The sequence below is a fragment of the Gastrolobium bilobum genome, unplaced genomic scaffold, assembly GCF_033153095.1.
Source record: "Gastrolobium bilobum isolate Gb01-03AN ecotype WA unplaced genomic scaffold, APGP_CSIRO_Gbil_v1 utg15403, whole genome shotgun sequence".
Taxonomy (NCBI): Eukaryota; Viridiplantae; Streptophyta; class Magnoliopsida; order Fabales; family Fabaceae; genus Gastrolobium; species Gastrolobium bilobum.
Window position 1 is genome coordinate 629,064 of NW_026898870.1, and position 24,907 is coordinate 653,970.

The 24,907-nt window shown below is 33.6% G+C and overlaps 3 protein-coding genes and 1 pseudogene across 4 annotated transcripts; all 4 read right to left on the reverse strand.

The window, feature by feature from the left end:
* Nucleotides 1-1,238: 1,238 nt before the first annotated feature.
* LOC133284891 (amidase 1-like) lies at nucleotides 1,239-5,980 on the reverse strand. 2 transcript variants are annotated; one of them, XM_061482024.1, is made up of 10 exons: nucleotides 5,760-5,978; nucleotides 5,448-5,600; nucleotides 5,003-5,127; nucleotides 4,768-4,893; nucleotides 4,010-4,192; nucleotides 3,627-3,774; nucleotides 3,340-3,508; nucleotides 2,261-2,395; nucleotides 1,972-2,146; nucleotides 1,239-1,718 (listed from the first exon to the last, which is right to left on the reverse strand). In XM_061482024.1, the coding sequence occupies exons 1-9, from the start codon at nucleotides 5,864-5,866 to the stop codon at nucleotides 2,012-2,014; spliced, it is 1,281 nt and encodes a 426-aa protein (XP_061338008.1). In that variant the 5' UTR covers nucleotides 5,867-5,978; the 3' UTR covers nucleotides 1,239-1,718; nucleotides 1,972-2,011. The 2 variants fall into 2 exon arrangements, 1 of the variants encoding a protein (XP_061338008.1); XR_009747946.1 differs by lacking the exon at nucleotides 1,239-1,718 and adding an exon at nucleotides 2,639-2,705 and having other exon boundaries at nucleotides 2,009-2,146; nucleotides 5,760-5,980.
* A 1,598-nt stretch (nucleotides 5,981-7,578) lies between these two features.
* LOC133284932 (uncharacterized) lies at nucleotides 7,579-13,284 on the reverse strand. Its single transcript, XM_061482069.1, has 7 exons — nucleotides 12,779-13,284; nucleotides 12,224-12,318; nucleotides 11,807-11,886; nucleotides 11,673-11,728; nucleotides 11,436-11,548; nucleotides 8,080-8,141; nucleotides 7,579-7,992 (listed from the first exon to the last, which is right to left on the reverse strand). The coding sequence occupies exons 1-7, from the start codon at nucleotides 12,900-12,902 to the stop codon at nucleotides 7,695-7,697; spliced, it is 828 nt and encodes a 275-aa protein (XP_061338053.1). The 5' UTR covers nucleotides 12,903-13,284; the 3' UTR covers nucleotides 7,579-7,694.
* A 3,291-nt stretch (nucleotides 13,285-16,575) lies between these two features.
* LOC133284892 (amidase 1-like) lies at nucleotides 16,576-21,106 on the reverse strand. The gene is made up of 10 exons (XM_061482025.1): nucleotides 20,911-21,106; nucleotides 20,599-20,751; nucleotides 20,104-20,228; nucleotides 19,875-20,000; nucleotides 19,096-19,278; nucleotides 18,715-18,862; nucleotides 18,428-18,596; nucleotides 17,368-17,502; nucleotides 17,071-17,248; nucleotides 16,576-16,849 (listed from the first exon to the last, which is right to left on the reverse strand). The coding sequence occupies exons 1-9, from the start codon at nucleotides 20,985-20,987 to the stop codon at nucleotides 17,114-17,116; spliced, it is 1,251 nt and encodes a 416-aa protein (XP_061338009.1). The 5' UTR covers nucleotides 20,988-21,106; the 3' UTR covers nucleotides 16,576-16,849; nucleotides 17,071-17,113.
* Nucleotides 21,107-21,348: 242 nt separating this feature from the next.
* LOC133284893 (uncharacterized) lies at nucleotides 21,349-24,411 on the reverse strand (annotated as a pseudogene).
* Between the last annotated feature and the right edge of the window lie 496 nt (nucleotides 24,412-24,907).

Below are 24,907 nucleotides of genomic sequence, written 5' to 3' on the forward strand. Positions count from 1 at the left end.
TCTTGAGTGATAAGCACTTTGCTTATGAAGTTAGGCATATGCATGTTCAATGTGGATCAACATCTAGCTTGTCTTTTTAATACAATTTAAGAATGTGTTTTGTAATAAACACATTATCGCGGAAGGCTTTTTTTTTTTTTTTTTTTTTGGAAATATTCCATCGGTTCATCGTTTCGCGATTAGTCCGATTCGGGGCGGGTCCAGGATTAAGGTTTTAAACCCCTCCCAAAGGTGGTACTAGAGAGATTCGAACACATGCCCTCACCCCCACTTGCTCACCTCCCATGCGCCAACTGAGCTACCACCATTTGGTTCGCGGAAGGCTTTCTTGTTACTTGAATTTGTAGGTAAGGAAGTAAAAGGGAATGATTTAAGTGAGTTTATCTTTTTGAAATAAACAAATATATATTTACTTTTAATTTAGTTTGGAATGTATCATGATTTTAATTTATTAAATTTTTTAAAAAAAAATTACACATTTTTACTGTAAAAATAATATGTTCTGAGTGAACTCCAACTATGGTTTGTGGGTTATAGGTTAAGTGTTTAAGGTATGCCCACAATGGCTAAGGTCTAGTGTCAGTGATGGATAAGGTAAGCTAAGTAGATATGCTCTATATGAATGGATGAGTGAGATGAATTGATGTGAAGTGTCCCCTTTGATATTATTAACAAGCTTATATAGCCTTCACATGTGGCAGTTACAACGAAGGTGATATTATTAGGCGATTATAGGAATCGTAGCCTTATTATGTGGTTAGGGTGATCACGGTTACGAACAAAACAGGAAAAGATCTTGGGTTTAAATTCATAATCCAAGCTCTTGGTCTATGGTCCCACGATCCGAGCTCGTAACCTATGGCTTTAGTCGAAAGTGCTAATCCGAGTAAGAAATTCTGAAACACAAAAAAAAAATCATTGACTTATCAAATTATCTATCGAGCTATGAAAGGATCTCTAAAGGAGTTGAGCTCTTGAGCTTGGGTTCAGTTAGGTTCAGTTAGGCCTAACAGGAGGAATAAACTCAGAACAAAATGCAACAACTTTTTCTATAAAAAGAATGAGGTGATAGATTGCGATAGCAAAACTCGTAAAATAACAATGACGTGTCTAAAGTTAATGAAATTAATTTTTTCCTATTTCAAAATTTACATCTTATTTACTCAAAGTTATATGTCTTTTCTCTTTTCCCATCATTGTGAAAACCTAAATGAAACATTTATCCATTGTCACATAAACTGATAAAAACATAAATTACATGAGTTAAGTTTATTTTTTTATTTAAAAAAGCAAAAGCCCACTTTGACAAAAAGAAAATAATGCAAGTCGTAGCGGTCTAGCGGAGTGTATGCCCTGCTATACAAAAAGAAAAGATGGTGGTTGGAGTGATAACTGGATGGTGCTTTTCCACATATCCCTCTGTGAGTAACCGACACAATTTAATATCTAATTCTTCATGGAACCAACTGATATCATGATATGGTATTAAAGTAAGTTTCATTTATTTCAGTGTGGCTTTTATGCTTTCATAACCAAGCAAGCATAATATCTATAGTATGACTTAATGACTTATTGTACTCTTTATCATGTTTGAAGTGAAGAGGATGCGTCAGAGAAGCAAGGATTTCCTTGACACTATTTACCCTCCTTTTATTTTTGCCAGTAGTTCAGGTTGTGCTTCTCTCCCAGCTTTGACACAGTATGCATACTTATAACACCTGCAAAATAAAAGCATGACTAGACATGAAGAAGCAGAAAGCATCGAGTTTATCTATGACTTTCCTTTGCATGTGCTAAAAATAATGGATTGCTTCTTCTAAATAACAATCTTTTCTTGTTTGCTCACAAGTCACAAAATTAACTACTATAACATGCACATAAGATGAGGGACTAAAATATGTTTATTGCACAGAAGCTCTCTCAATTTCCATAAATTTCTCTCCCTAGATTTGAGTAGGATATATAACTTACAGTGACATCCTTGCAGTCAGATTAAAGTAACTTATGCTGACTAAGCTGATTCCTCTCCTTTAATCCTGTCATAAAGAACCTCAACAAGGTGAAGCAAGAATCCATCTGCACCATGTCTGGCCACCAGAGAAATTGATATAGGAAGATTATTATACATCCCCAGTGGTATGTTTACCTGCAAAGTGTCAGGACAAACCACATTGTTATAAAATTCTGAACTGAAGTTTGATTGATTAAAGAAAATATAGGAGTAAGTGTTTCACAACACAATAAACACACACGGGACAACCTGGCAAAATCCAGATACTCCAACAATGGACAGCAGGCTAAAAGCCCTTGCACGAAAAATTTCTAATTCAGATGCATTTGTTTGCAGTTTTGGTGGAGGCCCTGGAAGCGTGGGGATCATGAGAACACCAAAATCCTGAAATTTTCATACTCAAACTGTTACACTGACTTAAAGAAAAGGCGAACTCATGGAAAATAATTTGGTTCCTTCAAATATGCCAGAAGTGCACATCAGAAGTCTAAATGAGATGGCCATCAAATTGTTCCAAATCCAGACAAAGTAATATCTTGGTAACAATTTTCACTTCTACCACTACCCCTCCCAAAAATAATAATAATAATCATAATACTAAATCTATGTAACAAGAAGCACTCTTACTAGTTACTAGTCTGGCTTCTCTGTATGAAAAGAACTTACAATTGTAAGTATAAATGTCATTTGGCACCTGAGCAAGCAAGATAGCAGAGGAAAAAAATGACCAACAGAAATAAAGAAAACAGATTACTGCCATTTAAGCAGCAACCTGAAAGAATGCTTGTTCCTTTTCTGTTCTAAATTAAATGAGATTCTCTTCATTGACAATACTTCTATTTTTAACATGTAAATAGTATATAAAGTCTATTCATTCAGAGAATCAAGTATTTTCATTTAGATTATTTAAAAAGCAAGCATAGTCAAGTTAGATAATGAGAAAAGAGAATAATTTAATTGTTACTTCCTGAATATGAAAACACTTGCTGAAACAAATGCACAGATGGGAAGAGTCAACTAATTACTTTCAAATAATTACTTAAGAAGTGAGATTGATCGATGATAAATGACAAGCATGTTTGAAAATTATTTCTCCATGGACAGGAAGAAAGGAGGTTTCCTTTTATGAAGACTAAGAAGAGAATCTGTATTAGGACGAATGATTTGCGCATATCATCACATATTTATGGTCTGATGAAGATATAATATAACTATGATATGTTCATCTTTTGAAATCCAATGTTTATCCACAGGTTTTGGGGATTCCAAAGATCTTAGTATGGCCTGCGTGCATGCCTGTTTGTGAGAGAAAGAGAAAAAAAGAATACCCCAAGAAGAGCAGTAAGAGCATCACGCAGTTCCCCTTTTACAGAATGAGACATATCAATGTTCTCCCCTGTTGACCTTAGGGCTTCTGATACACGTTCTGAAATTCCAGGATCTAAATCAGGTTTGACAGCACTAACCCATTCACCATGGTTATTCTTGAATTCATACCTACGTTTCAAATAGTACACAAAGAAAGGAATCAAATTTCAATTCAATGTAATCCACAACCCACTAGAAAATTACAGTCATCTTTGCTGAAAACCAGGGATTGACTGGTGAGCTACACCTCTGAAGCTTTCGCAAAGCACTTTCAAGTGCAGCCAGTGATGCAATGTTATATACTTGGTCAGTATTCTCTTTACTCATGAAATGCTTCAAACTTGGAACATTGGCCTTCACATAGTCACCAAGGATTTTATGCTTTAATACATCACCTGCAACAATGGATACAACGAAATAAATTTCCCACTCAGTAAAATCAAATTGTCTCAAATACATATCAAATATCATTATCAGGATAAAACCACAGACAAATTTATGACTATATTAAGAGGGGAGAAAAAAAGAATCCATGATCTTTTAAAATTTAAATTCTGAAATTTTCTGTTTGATAAATAACATACAACTACATCAAATTGATGAAATAGATCTATCTGATCAATTTTTCACCTCCATATAACTTGTCTATTGCTTTGATGACAGCTCCTGTAAGTTGATCGTATGGAATACTTGAAAGCTGGAAACAGTCTTCTGCAATGATAATGCAAGTAGGTCTAACAGGTGCTACGTCTGGCAATTGTAGAAGTACACGTCCAACTCTACCCAAAATCATTGGATCCCTAGCAAACCATCCTGGACGTGAAGATGAAAACAAGAGAATGAATCATCAAAAGAAGAGTTTAAAAACTTTTAAAGGTATAATTTCAAGACCACTAGATGTACACCATGCTAGGAGACAAAATCTGCAAATGGAAAATTCATACCTAAAATCTAGAGTAAAGAAATTCAGAGAAAGCTGCACCTTGTTAAAGATCATAAATACTTTTTTAACCAGTTAACAAGAGAAAACAAGTACTCCCTCATGCATAAACTGTAATTTTAAGATACATATTTGATTCAGAACAAGAAAATGCAATGCAAGCACATTACAACCATGAAGGAAAATGCGTACATTTAATTATATTTGAGTTTCAATGCATTGGACTGCAGAAAAAAAATATCTCTTGCATTGTTAAGTTTAAGAGAAACTGAAAACTAACTCACCTGTATGTTCCTCCAGACATTATCTAATCCCAAAGTTATTATGAACAATACTCAAATTTAATTTTAATAACAAAAATTATATGTTAATGTGTTTGTTTTTATCATATGATGCATTTACCCAAAAGTACAGATTTAACAGAGCTATCAAGCTGATGGGTTATTACCCACAGTATCAAAACTTTGTGCCAAAGGAATAACTCCTGATGTTGAGATAGCACCATGAGATGGACGAAAACCAAAAATCCCACAGTATGCTGCCGGCACTCTTACACTTCCTCCGGTATCAGTTCCTATTATTTAGATAATATATATATAAAAAGAAGAAGAAAAAAAACACTCCAAATTATTAACATAATGGTATCCAAAAATAACTAATGGAACGGAAGATTAATATCTCACCTAATGAGAAATCCACAAGCTTTGCAGCAACTGCAACAGCAGAGCCACTAGAAGATCCTCCAGGAACCCGATCTGCCGCACAGGGATTTCTAGGTGTCCCATAATGTTTGTTCTCTCCGTTTATACTGCCAAAGCAGAGTACTCAGTCATATGATTAACAAAAATAAAAGTGTTCAAAATATATGCCTGACGGCAAAAGTACAAATACTGATAGGATCATATTTTCCACATAATCTACTGATTCAGTATAAGTTAAGAAAGTTATATAACTTCCAAAGTCACAATTTAAAAACAATGAGAATGATCATGGATCTTTTCACATAAAATTTCATTCAATGAGAAAAGATGGTCCCTGCGAACTAAAATTTAGTGCTTAAGGACTATAAAACTCTATTGTTTTATAGAATGAGTGCAAAAAATGACCCCCCAAAAGAAAAAAAAGAACCTGTAAGCCATTTCGTCCAAGACAGTTTTACCAACAGAAGTGGCACCTGCTCTGAGGAGAGCCAAAACTGTTGGAGCAGTAGACGTAGCCACCGGATGAGTCCTTGCCCAATCAGGACTCCCGAAGCCAGTCACATACCCTTCCACGTCGAATCTGTTTAACACAAACACAAAAACACTTCCTTCAAGTTCAAGATGCATTGATTCAAACCCATAAGTTAATTATATATGAGTTGACTTTGAGGTCAGAAAAGAAGAATTTTGATACTCTGCACTGCATCTAGTGTTACTGAAAGGAAAGTGACTAGCTTACATGTCTTTGATTGCAAAGGTAAGTGAATTCAAAGGAAGACCAGGTGAAGAACTTGGTGGTAAAATGAATTTATCCATGAATGCTCCGTAGTCTGAAGCTGTTTCCATGTTTGTTGAAGCGTTGCAAAGCTCCTGTCTTACGTTGTCAACCACTGATAAATGATGATGATGCTAATAGAGTAATGGCAGAGGCTCCCCAATCGTTTAGGGGGTTACAATAGATTAAAATATCAGAAAATATTTCAGAGCTATTTTGTGTATTTAATTATGGATAATATTTATAGAGATTCAACATTATATAAATCAAATTTTTACACACATAATAAAATGGATCTCACCTTTCTTGTTTTTTCTTCGATCATTTATGGGTCTCTCTTATCATTTTATTTCATTAACATAACAACAAAAAAATATTTCCCTTTAATTTTACTCATGATTCTTTAAGAGCATAGTTATATTTATAAATTCTTATGAATTACATTATATATTACGGATAATATATATTATTTAAGCATGTACTACATATAATAAGAAGGGAAATGATATTGTGACAACCAAGTTATGTTACTACCAAGTGACTACCAATCAATCTCACCGTTAGATCGATTATGTTGATCCAACGGTTATATTTATTTCCATCTTTGTACGGTCATGATTCCCCATATTTAAAGTGAAAGCATTAAATATGAGAAATCATAACCATACAAAGGTGAAAATAAATATAAAGTATTAAATTTGGAAAATCATGACCGTACAAAGATGGAAATAAATATAACCATTGGATCAACATAATCGATCTAACGGTAAGATTGATTGGTAGTCACTTGATAGTAACACAACTTGGTTGATACAATATCCTTCCCCTAATAAGAATTGATAAACAAATTTTTTTTAAATATAATCTATCAGAACGTATTTCTCACATAGCAATAAGGAGAGAGAAAAAAATGATCTCACTTAATTAATTAATTAATTAATTATTATTATTATTATTATTTTGTGTGAAGGAGACAGTTTATCTCGTGTAACGTTAGAAGCTTCAAAGTTCAAACCCTTATTTAAAAGGATAAGGCTGGCATAAAACTTTGATCGGTCAATCCAGAATAACAATCACACGACATCCTTCTAAATCTTTTTGTCCTTCCCTTTGTGTTCTATAGCGAAGGCGTTTTATTTTATTTTATTTTTTCATTTTTCACATCATTCATCCATTTATTTTTTAAATTTATTGTTTCTTATGTTATATGAGATAAATTTATCTTTTATATATACATAAAAGTGTTTAAGACTTATATTTTCTCTTTCTCTTTCTCTTCTTTTACTTCACACGAACCCCGCACATTTTTATACGTATGTAAAAAAATAAACTTTATCTCCTGACCCTTATTTTTTACTCCTCTTCTATCTTTTACTGTTTTTCAGTTTTTCCAACAGTCCATTCTTTCTATTCCTTTTAAATTTTATTTGTTTATGTTCCGTATGGCAGACTGGAGAAAGTTACTAGTCAGAAACTCTATTGGAGCACACTTCATATCACACATTACATCAAATAAGAAATTGAGCAAATGTTTTTTTTTTTTTTCTTTTACCTTTTTATAAAGAAGGCAAGTGTTGTTCGCTAGTCTGTAAGAACTTAAAGAATCAGGAGTTTCATATTCAATGGCAGAAAATGGATTCTCAGCAGTTTTGTTAGAACGGCATAAAATCTAGACCATGAAAAATGTTATTATATGATAAAATGTTATTAAGAAGCATGTTAACAGCTTTAGACCCTTGGATGGATAATTGCTCATCCTGCAATTTTAAATTAACTGCTCAGGATCCAAACCCTCAATAGCGCTTATTGATATATGAATTTTTTCTCCTATGCTATTCGGGTAACAATCACACTATACAGCAATTACAGACAAAAAGTGAGAAAAACAAAACAAGGAATCTACTCATTTCCATCAGAGTCGTCATCAAATATATACAGGTATGGAATCACAGTTGTGCGATCAATTAATTCACTTTGAGAAACCTCAGTGTTTACCCCAGGTGAGCTCCAACCTAATCTTTGTATGTAAACAGCATCATAAGCTTCTATATTCAATCCTGAAGCAAGAAAAAGTTGAATCTCATATACAAATCTGTCCGTTCTTACTGCCAGAAAAGGCCTTGCTGCTTCAGAGACTGACATCTTGAACTCTTCCTGTTTCTTTTCAGGTGCATTTATGTGTGACTTCTGCTCTCTCCTGGAAGTTTGAGAATTAACATTAACCGTCATTATTTTTCATACTCAAATAATGTTATATAACCTTAAAATGCATGAAGAAACTTACCTAGTCCATAATGGTTTGACCACACCAAGGATATGGTGCACAATGATGTCAACATCCTCCTCCTATAGATTAAGCAAAAGGAAATATAAGTCACGAATACGTAGTACTAGTCAAGGAACACAACTATGCAATTACTATAGCAAACCCCCTTTGTCCTCCTTTATAATGACCCTAACTGATAAATCTTAGTTAGAGATTTAATTTAAGGATTTAAATGCCATAATTAGATTCAGTGAGCGATTTCGAGTATTTTGACTGTAATCATGACTATGTTATGAACAGTGCGTTCTGCCGGAGAATTTACAGTTTTGTGAATTAACCGGTAGAGCTTAAAATGAGCAAAATAATTTTAGGAACATAATTTGAAAATTCTGATGACAAATATGAGTTCAGAACGAAAAATTGTATAGTCTGGCACTTTCCGTGAAAATCTCGTGAATAGTGTTTCTACCGGGTATTTTGTATTGCTGTTTAAGCAACCGGTAGAGTCCAGAAATAAATAATTGATGAAATAAGAATAAGAAAGTCCAATATATGCCAAGCAAGTCAATATAGGCCCAAGAAAATGATAAGTTTATAAGTGTTAAGTTTTAAAAGTAAATAAAGTACAATTAGTGATTCACAGTGCATTTCGTCAAAAACGGTGCAGAAACCATACTGTGAATTATGAATATTGTTTTGTAACAGATAAAAATTAATATAAATGATTTTAGAAAAATAAAAATATGTTCGAAGTTTTAAGTTAGTTCCGGGTCAATTTAAGTTAAAATACGCGATAGAAAAACATCTGTTAAAAAAGGCCACATGTGCTAGCCTTACAAGTGACTTAGTCTCATTATCCCAAATCAGTTTCTCTCTCCTCTCACCCTCTCAAAACCGAGCTGCACCATTGGAGAAGGGGGGTAGGGTTATGAATTTCTTCTCCTTGATTCTCCATCATTTCTACTCCAAATTCAAAGACCCACCACATGAAATTGCTTCTAAAACACCCAATGAACCCATTCCAACCATCAATTTGAGGTTTTGTTGAGTGTGTGAAGAGTTATTCCTCCTCTCATTTTCGAGTTACTATTCATTGGAGGAAAAAAAGTGAGTTTTTGGATGGAGCTTGGCTTGGAGATTGCTCTCTAGGCTTTGTACAAGTGTTTAGAGGTAAGAAACCTCTATTTCCATGATATTATTTTGATGATTTAAGTTATGAAATTGATGAGCATATTTTGTTGGGAAATAATTGATGTTAGAATGTGAAATTTATGATGGATTATTGTTGTTTAGGAAGTTATAGTGTTGAGTAAGCATCCACATGTGATATAAAAATTTAAAAGTCCTATTGCATCTTCCTCCTAGGTTTCGGCCATCATGGAGTGAGTAGGAGTTATTGTGGAAAAAATTATATTATGTATTGTGAAGGTATAGTGTGTTGGAAATGAGTGAAAATGGATGAGTTAGTAAGAATGCCTAAGTAAAAAAAGGACTTGGTGTCTAAACTCAACATAGGAATTTAGTGGAAGCATTCCTAGGTGTTTGCAAGTTGTAATGAAGTAACGAAAATGCATTGTAAAAGAGAAGGATCTTTGGAAATTCCCCTTGTAGGATTCGACCTATAGGGTATTTAGGGATATATTTTGTACATTTTATTTTAAATAAAATGTGTTGTAATAAATTGTATAAAGGTGATGAGTTTTGAAGAAAAATAGCATGATTTATGTTGAAAATTCCTAAGGGAATGGTTGATTAAATTAAAGAACACCAACGGTTATAAAGAGGTCTAGACTTGTGTATTGGCATAGGATTGGCAAAAATGCAAAGAAAGGAAAATAAGCGATAAAATGTATGCTTATGAAATAATTATGGTATTGCATCATTTTATTGATGCATTGTAAATTATTCTCTAGGTGTGCCTAGGGATTGAGAAGGATCGGAAATCTCTTGAAGCGATAAAAGTAACTTGTTCCACAAGTAAGCGTATTGGTAAAGCTTCAAGAGGTAAGCTCTATGTTTAAGGAGTCTTTTCCTGCTTGAGTGCTCCACCATGGTTAGTGGACTATGGTTGGACTGTATGACTGTGATTTAGATGCTTTGTATAGATGCATTCATATAGAGTTATTTGATAACATGATATGTTTTGCTCTGATATGACTTCTGTAATTTGATTTCTGTAACAATCTCTGGCCATTGATTGTATAGTACCCGGACGTCCGCTTTGGGGTCCTCCCTCGGGACTGATGGTGTACTCCTCTGATATGTCTGGTTCCGCTTTGGGGTCCTCCCTCGGGAACACGTGCGTTGATTTCCGCTTGGGGTCCTCCCTTGGGAATGACGGCGCACATCTCTGATATGATATGGATATATGCTCTGTTCTGTTATGATATCTGTTATATGTTGTATTTGTATACTCTGTATCTGACTTTCATGCAGGAGTGAGCCAGGGGTATGGAGAATTCTCTATAAACCTGGAGCTTATTGAGATTTGTAATCTCACCCCTCTTTGGGGACACATTTTCAGGTGCCCAGATTTCCGGTGAGTCCTCACTAGGCAGGGACACGACACGTGGCTGAGGCAGTTGACAGACCGGATTTTGAGTGGCTGTAGGCTGCTACCTTTTTGGAGTGTTTGATGTATTTTAGTATTTTCGCATTTGATGGATCATGATATTGATCCTTTATTTTGTATATGGCCTGTATATGTTTTGTACATGTCTGTCAGTTTGATGCATGTACATTTGAGTATTCAGGAACGTTATATGATGATGTAGTATTCATATAGGTTTATGTTTTGATGGCATGCTGTTAGATTTAGTGGCACGGAGCCATGTTATGCATGCGCCCATGTATGGGTATTCGATTATAGTTGGATATCTGGTATTTCTGAATTGATATGTTGTATAAACTGTTTATCAGGAAATGCTTCTGTGTGGGATTGGAAAATCCCCAGTTGTCCGATTTATAGAGGAAACTCTGCCCGATTTTCGTTTACGCCGAGTAAGAATTAAGTTAGAAAAAGAAAAAGTTAGCTCATATTTTCGTAAGTTAAGTCTTCCGCTGTTTCTGTTTATATCATGTGTATGTTAATTGAACCGGCTCGAGACGGGGATGTTCCATCCTTCACCAAACAAAAACTAATTAAAAAAGACAGAAACAGAAGAATCAGAAATTTCATCCATAATTAGGCACTTACATACAGTAGTACTTAAGAAAATGCAATAAAATGTGAATCCAGATACTGCAATAGATAAAGCACATTATGCCACTGGATATTTTTTCAGTTGGAAGAGAAAATTACAGAGGATGAGAACAATTTACACTAATCTGAGAGAGCATGCAGTACAAACCACTAATCTGATCAATTCACTAACCTGGATAAGAGCTTGAATTTCCCTTCTTAACCAACTTTGAAGCCAGCAGTTTGGTTGAAAATACTTATGAGATTTCCAATATTGCGATATATTGAATATGTCGTCTAAGAATCCTGCTCAGACAAAGTTAAAAGTAAAGCAAACTGATAACAATTAACAAAAATGCAACAAAAACCAAATGGCAGACAGACACCACTACTGAGCACGAAATTTGTTAAATGAAAGATAGTAGAAGACCTTGTTCAGTGTAATAGCATTGTAATCTATATCTCTGCGCTCTTGATAAGATAAAACTGCATACAAAAATAGAAGATCAAAGTTCATAAAGATAATTCTACTAAAATTTTAACTTCAACAAAACTGAGACAAACCTATCCTCAAAATCCTTATTTACATAATGTCGTTGAAAACAACTTCCATCAACTCCATATATGATAGAAAAATTTTCTGTCTGCATATTAGGCATAAACTACAAAGTCAGTAGCTCATTGTATCCAGCTTGAAACCATCTTCTACTACCATTTCTCCACTTGATTCTATCACAAATGAAATTATCATCCTTACTATTATACAACTTTAGATGTCCATAAGAAACATTTAGGGTGCAGTGAATTGAGAGCACTTAAAAGTCCTTGATCCAAATTCTTCTTAAAGAGGTTTATCATGGTGGGACTGGGGAAAAGGGAGAAAAATGGATATACTTCACTTAAGTCCACAGCAATAAAAATCTAAACGGAAGAAAAAAAATAAAATTGTGGGAAGTTGAAAAATAACGGATTCAATCAAACCTTACAAAGGGGGCATTTTACAGAAGAAGGTGGAGAACGGTGCTTGCCAGCAACAACTTTGGCCCAGCGTAAAATGCAATTGAAGCAAAACTTATCTGCAAGACAAGAATAAGTTTACTAGTTAGTAGTTACTAGGAATAATGTATAGCAGCATAAGTGATTTGGTACATTTGCCTCTAATTGCTTCTTAAATTTCAACATCCTAATAAATCTTCTCTTGATATATAATTCCCAACAGGGATTTTCAAACAAGAAGTTTTCAAGTTCCTTCCAGAATCGTTAAGCAACAGCTCAACAAGTGCAAAAAGAACAAAGAGAAATATGTTACAATATAAACAAGGTAAAGCATGCAACCCAAATCAAACTATTTTCTGTTGATTCAGTAAATGGCCTACACCGTATGCAAAAATTTGTAAACTTTCGGATTAAGACCCAACGAAAATGTCAAATTTAAGAATCATATGATTTGGGTTAAAATTAATATTATTATCTGGCTACAGAACAGAGACATGGTTATTAAGAAAAGCAGTGACAAGGAATTGGGCAAGGGCATACGAAAACATTTATCGAGGTAGGAAACTTGAACCAATGATCCCAAGCAAATTGGGCAACAGAAACTGGAATCCTCCGACACCGAGGAAACACACTTGCTCAGCTCGAACGTTGTGTCATCTTCCATCGTATCGTGCACCTCGCTCCAAACCTATTCTCCTTATGCTGCAAAATTACAACACCAGTGGCATAGTGCTATTACAGATTCGAAACATCATATTTAAAAGTTTAATTTTACACCAGAGACTTCAATATGGTAATTTTTTAAAGGAAAATACATCTATTATGTAACATGATGTAAGATTCATTTCCTGTCCAAACAAATAGACGTAGGGTCCACAATTTTTGATTTTCTCTTTCCTCAACTCATTTTCTCTCTCTTCATTTATGTTTATGTAGCATCAAATAGTGTTTTTTATGTAACATTATATAAGTATAACCTTTTTTTAAAAGGGATTAAGGTTTCTCCCCTAAATTAATCTCCTCAACCCAAAATTGATATCGTGAATTTTAAAAAATATATAGAATATTTTAGTAAAATTATATTATATAAAATAAAAATATATATTAAAATATCTTTTTTTTTTTTTACAAACCTCTAAAATGACGTATTTTGGTATTCCTAATGATAACTTTATCTTATATTATGGGAGAAACATTTTTTCCTTTTTTAAATTAATTGTCATATTAAGATATATAGGAAAAAAAAACATTTGTCATTTAAATGACAAAATTTTAATCATTTTAAGTGAAACAGTTTTATTTTGGTGTTTTTTTTTTACACTCTTTTCCCTCCTAAATTTGTGCATAAGAGAGAATATAAAATAATAATTAAATATATATTAAAATATGATTGTTTCACTTAAAATAACATAAAGTTATTTTCTGACAAACACTTTTTCTTAAGATATAACATGTAAATAAAATTCTTATAAAAACATTAATTTCAAATTAAAAGAAAGAAATTAGAATAAAATCACTAGTATTTTATATATTAACCTTAGTAATTGTAAATATAATAAAATATTATTATTTATCTAATTATTACCACTTGGTAGTTTGTACACAAATTTATTAAAAAAAATAACAAAAAAAAGTTTAAAATTGTTAAAGGTATCCAAAGTTTAAAAATTGTTATCTTAAAATTTTGAATATAGACCATGTGAATTATAACTTACAACACTTACCATAAATCAGCTCTATTTATTCTTATAATACTTCTGATTTTATATTTATTATATTTTATAATATATATTTAATTGAAATTGTTGAACCAATGACTTATTAATTAAACCGGTGATCTATTGATCCAGTATGTGGATGAAATTTATAAACAGTTTTTCATTCTAAATAAAATATGCCAAAATTTGATAACACTACCTGTAATTGATTAAAAGGACTTTTGGCATATTCTATTCAGAATGAAAACTAGTTTATAAATTCTCAGCTTCAATCATGCATAGTTATAAATAATGTTTTTTTTATTTAAAAAAGAGGTTTTGTATATCTTTGCAGATCTATAAAAAGAAGTTGATCCACAGAATTCCTTCTTTCCTTTTTATATCTATTTAAGCCCTTACATTCAGACATCAATTCTATCTCAAAATATAACAATTTCTTTTTTTTTATGTCCACATATAAAAGGGGCGTCAATTACCGAAACAGATATATGTTATGTGTTATTTGGGCTTAGCCCTTACTATGTAACCCCCCCAAAAAAAAATGACATATATATTATGTAGGCTTGGCATTTGTCCCTTGTCAATTTGTCCCAACATATTGGCGGTCTTGAGTGATAAGCACTTTGCTTATAAAGTTAGGCATATGCATGTTCAATGTGGATCAACATCTAGCTTGTCTTTTTAATACAATTTAAGAATGTGTTTTTTAATAAACACATTATGGGGGAAGGCTTTCTTGTTACCTGAAATTGTAGGTAAGGAAGTAAAAGGGAATGATTTAAGTGAGTTAATCTTTGAAATAAACAAATATATATTTACTTTTAATTTAGTTTGGAATGTATCATGATTTTAATTTATTAAATTTTAAAGAATTACAGAGTTTTACTATAAAAATAAATTTGTTCTAAGTGAACTCCAACTATGGTATGTGGGTTATAGGTTAAGTGTTTAAGGTATGCCGACAATGACTAAGGTCTGGTGTAAGCTATAGATATGATAAGCTAAGTAGATATGCTCTGTATGAAAGGATGAGTGAGATGAATTGATCTGAAGTATCCCCTTTGATATTATTAACAAGCTTATATAGCCTTCAGATATGGCAGTTACAGCGAAAGTGATATTATCAGGTAATTATAGGAATCGTAGCCTTATCAGGTGGTTAGGGTGATCACGGTTACGAACAAGCGGGAAAAGATCTTGGGTTTAAATTCATAATCCAAGCTCTTGGTCTATGGTCCCACGATTCGGGCTCGTAATCTATGGCTCTAGTCAAAAGTGCTGATCCAGGTAAAAAGATCTTGGATCTTTAAAGGAGTTGAGCTCTTGAACTTGAGCTCAGTGGACCTAACTGGAGGTATAAACTCAGAAAAAAATTCAACAACTTTTTCTATAAAAAGAATGGGGTGATAGATTGCGATAGCAAAACTCACCTAAATAACAATGATGTGTCTAAAATTAATGAAATTGATTTTTTTCTATTTCAAAATTTACATCTTATTTACTCAAAGTTATATGTCTTTTCTCTTTTCCCATCATTGTGAAAACCTAAATGAAACATTTATCTATTGTCAAATAAACTGATAAAAACATAAATTACATGAGTTAAGTTTATTTTTTTATTTAAAAAAGCAAAAGCTCACTTTCACAAAAAGAAAATAATAATGCAAGTCGTAGCGGAGTGTATGCCCTACTATACAAAAAGAAAAGATGGTTGGAGTGATAACTGGATGGTGCTAGGGGTGTAAATGGGCCAGGCTGGCCCAGCCCAGCCCAGGCTCGGCCTTTCAGAAAAGTAGAGTAGACTTAGGCTTATAAAAAAGCTTTTTTAATAAATAGGCCATAGGCCAATTTTGTCAAGCCCGGCCTACAACCTTGTAGGCTGGCCTATTTAATTTATGAAAATAAAATAATAAAATAATATTTATTTTATGTGGCAAAGACACAAAGTACTAAATACCAATATCTCTTACTTTTTGTGCTATTTTATTTTATGAAAGAAAAACTTGTCTAATGTCTCCAAATTTTACATGCTGTTGCAGCTTAATACCATGGAGCAATGGGTACCTTGCTGGATTATGATGTTACTGATGAAGATCTTTCAATAATACTCTTCTTTCCCTTGTCTTGATGGTGGTTTAAAGATTTTTAAATGAATGATATTCTCTTGTAGACTTTATTTCAGCATCCAGTAATTGTATTTTTCTTATTTTTCTCATTTCTTTAACTTTATTCCTCTATGATATACATTCTAGAGCTGAGGTATAATGTTGACTCTTTCTTGTTTGTCATCTTTTTCTTATGAGAAGTACTAGTGCATGGATGAATGAAACTTTCTTTGCTCTATACAATTTATTTTTTTTGCTTAGTATATATAGTGGGAAGCCTACAAGGCCTGTAGGCCATGTCAGGCTTTCTTATTTTTTAAAATGGGCCGGGTTTGGCCTACAAATAAAGCCTTTAATAGGCCAGTAGGCCAGATAGGCTAGATTTTTTTTTACGTAGGTTTGGGCCAGGATGGCCAAAGCCCAGCCCAGCCCAGCCCATTTACACCTCTAGGTGCTTTTCCACATATCCCTCTGTGAGCTTCCTATAAAACTAGTTTCTGAGTAACCGACGCAATTTAAAATCTAATTCGTCAACAACTGATAACATGATATGGTATTAAAGTAAGTGTCATTAATTTCAGTGTGGCTTTTATGTTTTCATAACCAAGCAAGCATAATATCTATGGTATGACTTAATGACTTATTGTACTCTTATCATGTTTGAAGTGAAGAGGATGTGTCAGAGAAGCAAGGATTTCCTTTACACTATTTCCCCTCTTTTGATTTTTGCCAGTACTTCAGGTTGTGCTTCTCTCCCAGCTTTGGCACAGTATGCATACTTATAACGCCTGCAAAAGAAAAACATGACTAGACATAACTTTCCTTTGCATGTGCTAAAAATCATGGATTGCTTCTTCTAAATAACAATCTTTTCTTGTTTGCTCACAAGTCACAAAATTAACTACTATAACATGCACATAAGATGAGGAACTAAAATATGTGTATTGCACAGAAGCTCTCAATTTCCATAAATTTCTTTCCCTAGATTTGAGTAGGATATATAACTTACTACAGTGACATCCTTGCAGTCAGATTAAAGTAACTTATGCTGACTAAGCTGATTCCTCTCCTTTAATGCTGTCATAAAGAACCTCAACAAGGTGAAGCAAGAATCCATCTGCACCATGTCTGGCCACCAGAGAAATTGATATAGGAAGATTATTATACATCCCCAGTGGTATGTTTACCTGCAAAGTGTCATGACAAACCACATTGTTATAACATTCTGAACTGAAGTTTGATTGATTAAAGAAAATATAGGAGTAAGTGTTCCACAATCACACAAAAAATACACACACGGGACAACCTGGCAAAATCCAGATACTCCAACAATGGACAGCAGGCTGAAAGCACTTGCACGAAAAACTTCTAATTCAGACGTACTTGTTTGCAGTTTAGGTGGAGACCCCGGAATTGTGGGGATCATGAGAACACCAAAATCCTGAAATTTTCATGCACAAACTGTTACACTGACTTAAAAAAAAGGCGAACTTATGAAAAATTATTGGTTCCTTCAAATATGCCAGAAGTGCACATCAGAGGTCTAAATGAGATGGCCACCAAATTGTTCCAAATACAGACAAAGTGATATCTTTGTAACAATTTTACACCACTACCACTACCCCTCCCCAAAAAAAATTAATAATAATAATCTTTGTAACAAGAAGCACTCTTAATAGTTACTAGTCTGGCTTCTCTGTATGAAAAGAAGTTACAATGGTTTATATATGTCATTTGGCACTTGAGCAAGCAAGATAGCAGAGGAAAAAATGACCAACAGAAATAAAGATAACAGATTACTGCCATTTAAGCAGCAACCTGAAAGAATGATTTTTCCTTTTATGTTCTAAATTAAAGGAGATTCTCTTTATGGACAATACTTCTATTTTTAACACGTAAATAGTATATAAAGTCTCTTCATTCAGAGAATCTATAATTTTCATTTACGGAATTAGATTATGTAAAAAACAAGCATAGTCAAGTTAGATAATGAAAAAAAATGGAATAATTTAATTGTTACTTCTGGAATATGAAAACGCTTGCTGAAACAAATGTACAGATGAGAAGAGTCAAATAATTACTTAAAAAGTGAGATTGATCGATGATAAATAACAAGCATTTTGAAAATTATTTCTTCATGGACAGGAAGAAAGGAGGTTTCCTTTTATGAAGACTAAGAAGAGAATCTGTATTAGGACGAATGATTTGCGCATATAATCACACATATTTATGGTCTGATGAAGATATAACTATGATATGTTCATCGTTTGAAATCCAATGTTTATCAATAGGTTATGGGGATTCCAAAGTTCTTAGTATGGTCTGCATGCATGCCCGTTTGTGAGAGAAAGAGAAAAAAAGAATACCCCAAGAAGAGCAGTAAGAGCATCACGCAGTTCCCCTTTTATAGAATGACACATATCAATGTTCTCCCCTGTTGACCTTAGGGCTTCTGATACACGTTCTGAAATTCCAGGACCTAAATCAGGTTTCACAGCACTAACCCATTCACCATGGTTATTCTTGAATTCATACCTATGTTTCAAATAGTACACAAAGCAAGCAATCAAATTTCAATTCAATGTAATCCACAACCCACTAGAAAATTACAGTCATCTTTGCTTAAAGCCAGGGATTGACCGGTGAGCTACACCTCTCAAGCAATCGCATAGCTCTTGAAAGTGCTGCCAGTGATGGAATGTTATATTCTCGGTCAGTATTCTCTTTACTCATGAAATGCTTCAAACTTGGAACATTGGCCTTCACATAGTCGCCAAGGATTTCATGCTTTAATACATCACCTGCAACAATGGATACAACAAAAAGTTTCTCACTCAGTAAAATCAAATTGTTTCAAATACATATCAAACATCATTATCTGGACAAAAGCACATATAGATTTATAACTATATTAAGAGGGGAGAAAAAAGAATCCATCATTATTTAAAATTTAAATTCTGAAATTTTCTGTTTGATAAAGACCATATAACTATATTAAATTGATAACAATAGATCTATCCGATCAATTGTTCACCTCCATATAACTTGTCCATTGCTTTGATGACAACTCCTGTAACTAGATCGTATGGAATACTTGAAAGCTGGAAACAGTCTTCTGCAATGATAATGCAAGTAGGTCTAACAGGTGCTACGTCCGGCAATTGTAGAAGTACACGTCCAACTCTACTCAAAATCAATGGATCCCTAGCAAACCATCCTGGATGTGAAGATGAAAACAAGAAAATGAATCTCCAAAAGAAGAGTTTAACAACAGTTGAAGGCATAATTTCAAGAACACTAGATGTACACCATGCCACAAGGAGATGAAATCTGCAAATGGAAAATTCAGACCTAAAATCTGGGGAAAAGAAATTAAGAGAAAGCTGCACCTTGTTAAAGATCATAAATACTTTTTTAACCAGATAACTAGAGAAAACAAGTACTTCCTCATGCATAAACTGTAATTTTAATATATATATTTGATTAAGAACAAGAGCATGCAATGCAAGCACATTAGAACCACGAAAATGTGTACGTTTGATTATATGTGAGTTTCAATGCATGGGATTGAAGAAAAAAATCTCGTGTATTGTAAAGTTTAAGAGAAACTGAAAACTAACAGTCTGTATGTTCCTCCAGAGATTATCTAATCCCAATGTTATTATGAACAATACTTTTATTTATTTTTTAAAACAAAAATTATGAAAAGTACTATTATTGTAGCCATCAATGTTAATGTGTTTGTTTTTATGTTATGATGCATTTACCCAAAAGTACAGATTTAACAGAGCTATCAAGCTGATGGATTATTACCCACAGTATCAAAACTTTGTGCCAAAGGAATAACTCCTGATGTTGAGATAGCACCATGAGATGGACGAAAACCAAAAATCCCACAATATGATGCTGGCACTCTTACACTTCCTCCGGTATCAGTTCCTATCATTTAGATAATAACAAAATGAAAAACAAAAAAATACTTCAAATTATTAACATAATGGTGCCCCAAAATAACTAATGGAACGGAAGATTAATATCTCACCTAATGAGAAATCCACAAGCTTTGCAGCAACTGCAACAGCAGAGCCACTAGAAGATCCTCCAGGAACCCGATCTGCAGCACAGGGATTTCTAGGTGTCCCATAATGTTTGTTCTCTCCGTTTATACTGCCAAAGCAGAGTACTCAGTTATACTTCCTGTTAAAACTGACTAGCAGAGTGTGGGGAGAGTACTCAGTGATATGATTAACAAAAATAAAGTGTTCAAAATATATGCCTCACGGCAAAAGTACAAATACTGATAGGATCATATTTTCCACATAATCTACTGATTCAGTAAAAGTTAAGAAAGTTATATAACTTCCAAAGTCACAATTTTAAAAACAATGACAATGATCATGGATCTTTTCACATAAAATTTCATTCAATGAGAAAAGATGGTCCCTACGAACTAAAATTTAGTGCTTAAGGACTATAAAACTCAATTGTTTTATAGAATGAGTGCAAAAAATGATCCCCCAAAAGAAGAAAAAAGAACCTGTAAGCCATTTCGTCCAAGACAGTTTTACCAACAGATGTGGCACCTGCTCTGAGGAGAGCCAAAACTGTTGGAGCAGTAGATGTAGCCACTGGATGAGTCCTTGCCCAATCAGGACTCCCGAAGCCAGTCACATACCCTTCCACGTCGAATCTGTTTGACACAAACACAAAAACACTTCCTTCAAGTTCAAGATGCATGGATTCAAACCCATAAGTTAATTATATATGAGTTGACTTTGAGGTCAGAAAAGAAGAATTTTGATACTCTGCACTGCATCTAGTGTTACTGAAAGGAAAGTGACTAGCTTACATGTCTTTGACTGCAAAGGTAAGTGAATTTAAAGGAAGACCAGGTGAAGAACTTGGTGGTAAAATGAATTTCTCCATGAATGCTCCGTAGTCTGAAGCTGTTTCCACGCTTACAGGTTGCAATGCTCTTGTATTACGTTGTAAATCACTGATAGATGATGATGCTAATAGAATAATGGCGGAGGCTTCACACTCATTTAGTGTGTTACAATGATTAAAATATCCGAAAATATTTCACAGCTATTTTTTGTGGTTTTATTTTACCCGTGATTCTTTAAAAGGATAAGCCTAACGTCAAACTTTGATTGGCCAATCCAAAATATCAATCACACAACATCCTTCTAAATCTTTTTGTCCTTCACTTTGTGTTCTACTAACCAAGGCGTTTTATTTTATTTTATTCTTCATTTTTCACATCATTCATTCATTTATTTTTTACTCCTCTTCTACCTTTAACTGTTTTTCAGTTTTCCAACAGTCAATTTTTTCTTTTCTTTATAAATTTTATTTCTTTATGTTCTGTATCGCAGAGTGGCAAAAGTTACAAGTTAGAAACTCGATCAAAATTCATATCACACATTAAATCGATTAATAAAGTGACCAAATGTTTTTTTTTTATATATATATATAAAGAAGGCAAGTGTTGTTGGCTAGCCAGTAAGAGCTTAAAGAATCAGGAGTTTTATATTCAATGGCGGGAAAATGGATCCTCAGCAGTTTTGTTAGAACTGCATAAAATCTTGACCATGAAAAATGTTATTATTTGATAAAATGTCATTAAAAAGCAAGTTAACAACTTTAGACCCTTGGATGGATAATTGCTCATCCTGCAGTTTTAAAATAACTGCTTAGGATCCAAACCCTCAATAGCGCTTATTGATAAATGAAAAAGTTTCTCCTATGCTATTCGGGTAACAATCACACTATACAACAATTACAGCAAATAAGTGAGAAAAACAGAAAAAGGAATCTACTCATTTTCATCAGTGTCGTCATCAAATATATACAGGTATGGAATCACAGTTGTGCGATCAATTAATTCACTTTGAGAAAACTCAGTGTTTACCCCAGGTGAGCTCCAACCTAATCGTTGCATGTAAACAGCATCATAAGCTTCTATATTCAATCCTGAAGCAAGAAAAAGTTGAATCTCATATACAAATCTGTCCGTTCTTGCTGCCAGAAAAGGCCTTGCTGCTGAGACTGACATCTTGAACTATTCCAGTTTCTTTTCAGGTGCATTTATGTGTGATTTCTGCACTCTCCTAGAATTTTGAGAATTAACATTAACCGTCATTATTTTCATACTCAAATAATGTTAATTCAACTTAAGATGCATGAACAAACTTACCTAGTCCTTAATGTTTTGACCACACCAAGAATATGGTGCACAATGATGTCAACATCCTCCTCCTACAGATTAAGCAAAAGGAAATATAAGTCACAAATACGTAGTACTAGTGAAGGAACACAACTATGCAATTACTATAGCAAACCCCCTTCCCCCTTTGTCCTCCTTCACCAAACAAAAACTAATTAAAAAAGAGGGAAAGAGAAGAATCAGAAATTTCATCCATAATTAGGCACTTACATACAATAGTACTAAAGAAAATGCAATAAAATGTGAATCCAGATACTGCAATAGATAAAGCACATTGTGCCACTGGATATTTTTTCAGTTGGAAGAGAAAATTACAGAGGACGAGAACAATTTACACTAATCTGAGAGAGAATGCACTACAAACCACTAATCTGATAAATCCACTAACCTGGATAAGAGCTTGAATTTCCCTTCTTAACCAACTTTGAAGCCAGCAGTTTGGTTGAAAATACTTATGACAGACAGACAGACACCACTATTGAGCACAAAATTTGTTAAATGAAAGATAGTAGAAGACCTTGTTCAGTGTAATAGCATTGTAATCTATATCTGTGCGCTTTCGATAAGATAAAACTGCATACAAAAATAGAAGAGCGAAGTTCATAAAGATAATTCTACTAAAATATTAACTTCAAGAAAACTGAGACAAACCTATCCTCAAAATCCTTATTTACATAATGTTGTTGAAAACAACTTCCATCAACTCCATATATGATAGAAAAGTTTTCTGTCTGCATATTAGACATAAACTACAAAGTCAGTAGCTCATTGTATCCAGCTTGAAACCATCTTCTACTACCGTTTCTCCACTTGATTCTGTCACAAATGAAATTATCATCCTTATTGTTATACAACTCTAGATGTTCATAAGAAATATTTAGGGTGCAGTGAATTGAGAGCACTTAAAAGTCCTTCATCCAAATTCTTCTTAAAGAAGTTTATCATGGTGGGGAAAAAGAAGCAAGATGGATACACTTCACTTAAGTCCACAGAAATAAAAATCTAAACGGAAAAAAAAAAAATCGTCAGAAGTTGAAAAATAACGGAATCAATCAAACCTTACAAAGGGGGCATTTTACAGAAGAAGGTGGAGATCGGTGCTTGCCAGCAATAACTTTGGCCCAGCGTAAAATGCAATTGAAGCATAACTTATCTGCAACACAATAATAAGTTTTCTAGTTACTAGGAATAATGTATGGCTTTAATGTTTCTACTTTAATGTTTCTACAGTGAAAGTGAAAGTAGATAAGTTATCTACATTCACTTCCAAAACGACGTCGTTTTGAGTTGAAAAATTAAAAAATTATAATGAAAAAGACTATTATAACCCTGAAATAAATTATAATTATAAAAATACCTTGATTTTAGCTTCAAAACGACGTCGTTTTGGGTTCAATGTAGATAAGTTATCTACGTTAACCCATAATATATAGCAGCATAAGTGATTTGGTACATTTGCCTCTAATTGTTTCTTAAATTTCAACATCCTAATAAATCTGTTTTTTTTGTTTGGAGGTTACAAGGAATTGAACACAACACCCTACACTACACACACTCTTAACACACACACCCCACACCACTAGGCTAACCCTAGTGGTGCAACATCCTAATAAATCTTCTCTTGATATATGATTCCCAAAAGGGATTTTCAAACAAGATGTTTTCAAGTTCCTTCCAGAATCGTTAAGCAGCAGCTCAACACTGTCCATCAGCCTTAGACAAGTGCAAAAAGAACAAAGAGAAATGTCTTACAATATAAACAAGCTAAAGCATGCAACCCATATTATCAATCAAACTATTTTCTGTTGATTTAGTATTAAGATTAAGACCCAACAAAAATTGTCAAATTTAAGAATCATATCATTCATATGATTTGGGTTAAAATTATAATTATTATTATTATCTAGCGACAGAACAGAGATATGGTTATTAAGAAAAGCAGTGACAAGGAATTGGGTAAGGGCATACGAAAACATTTATCGAGGTAGGAAACTTGAACCAATGTTCCCAAGCAGATTGGGCAACAGCAACTAGAATCCTCCGACACCGAGGAAACACACTTGATCAGCTCGAACGTTGTGTCATCTTCCATCGTTTCGTGCACCTCGCTCATAACCTATTTTCCTTATGCTGCAAAATTATAACAAGCTAGTGCTATTACAGATTTGAAACATCATAAAACAGTTTAATTTTTACACCACAGACACGTGAATATGGTAATTTTTTAAGGTGTTTTGAATACTAAATGTAATTTATAGAGAAATGATTGGAAAGTGAGATAAAGTTGTTAGAAATTTATTTTATGGGCAATATTAATTAATTAGTTTTGTATTTAAAATTAATCGAGTTAATGGATATTTCAATATTATTATTGTAACTAGCTTATTGTGATCACATTGAATTGGGCTTCTGGCATCTGTTGTTATTGGGCCTAGTTGGGCAGCAGTGTAGGCTTTAGTGTGATCCTGGTTTTCCATGATGGGTGGACCCAGTGGACACAGACTCTTTTCTAGGTTATTAGCTAGGTCCCCTCTCTAGCCTATAAATATTGGAGTTAAGCTCCATAAGCCATCATGCTCCCATCGCTGAGGCTGTCTTTATCGAAATAGGTGATAGA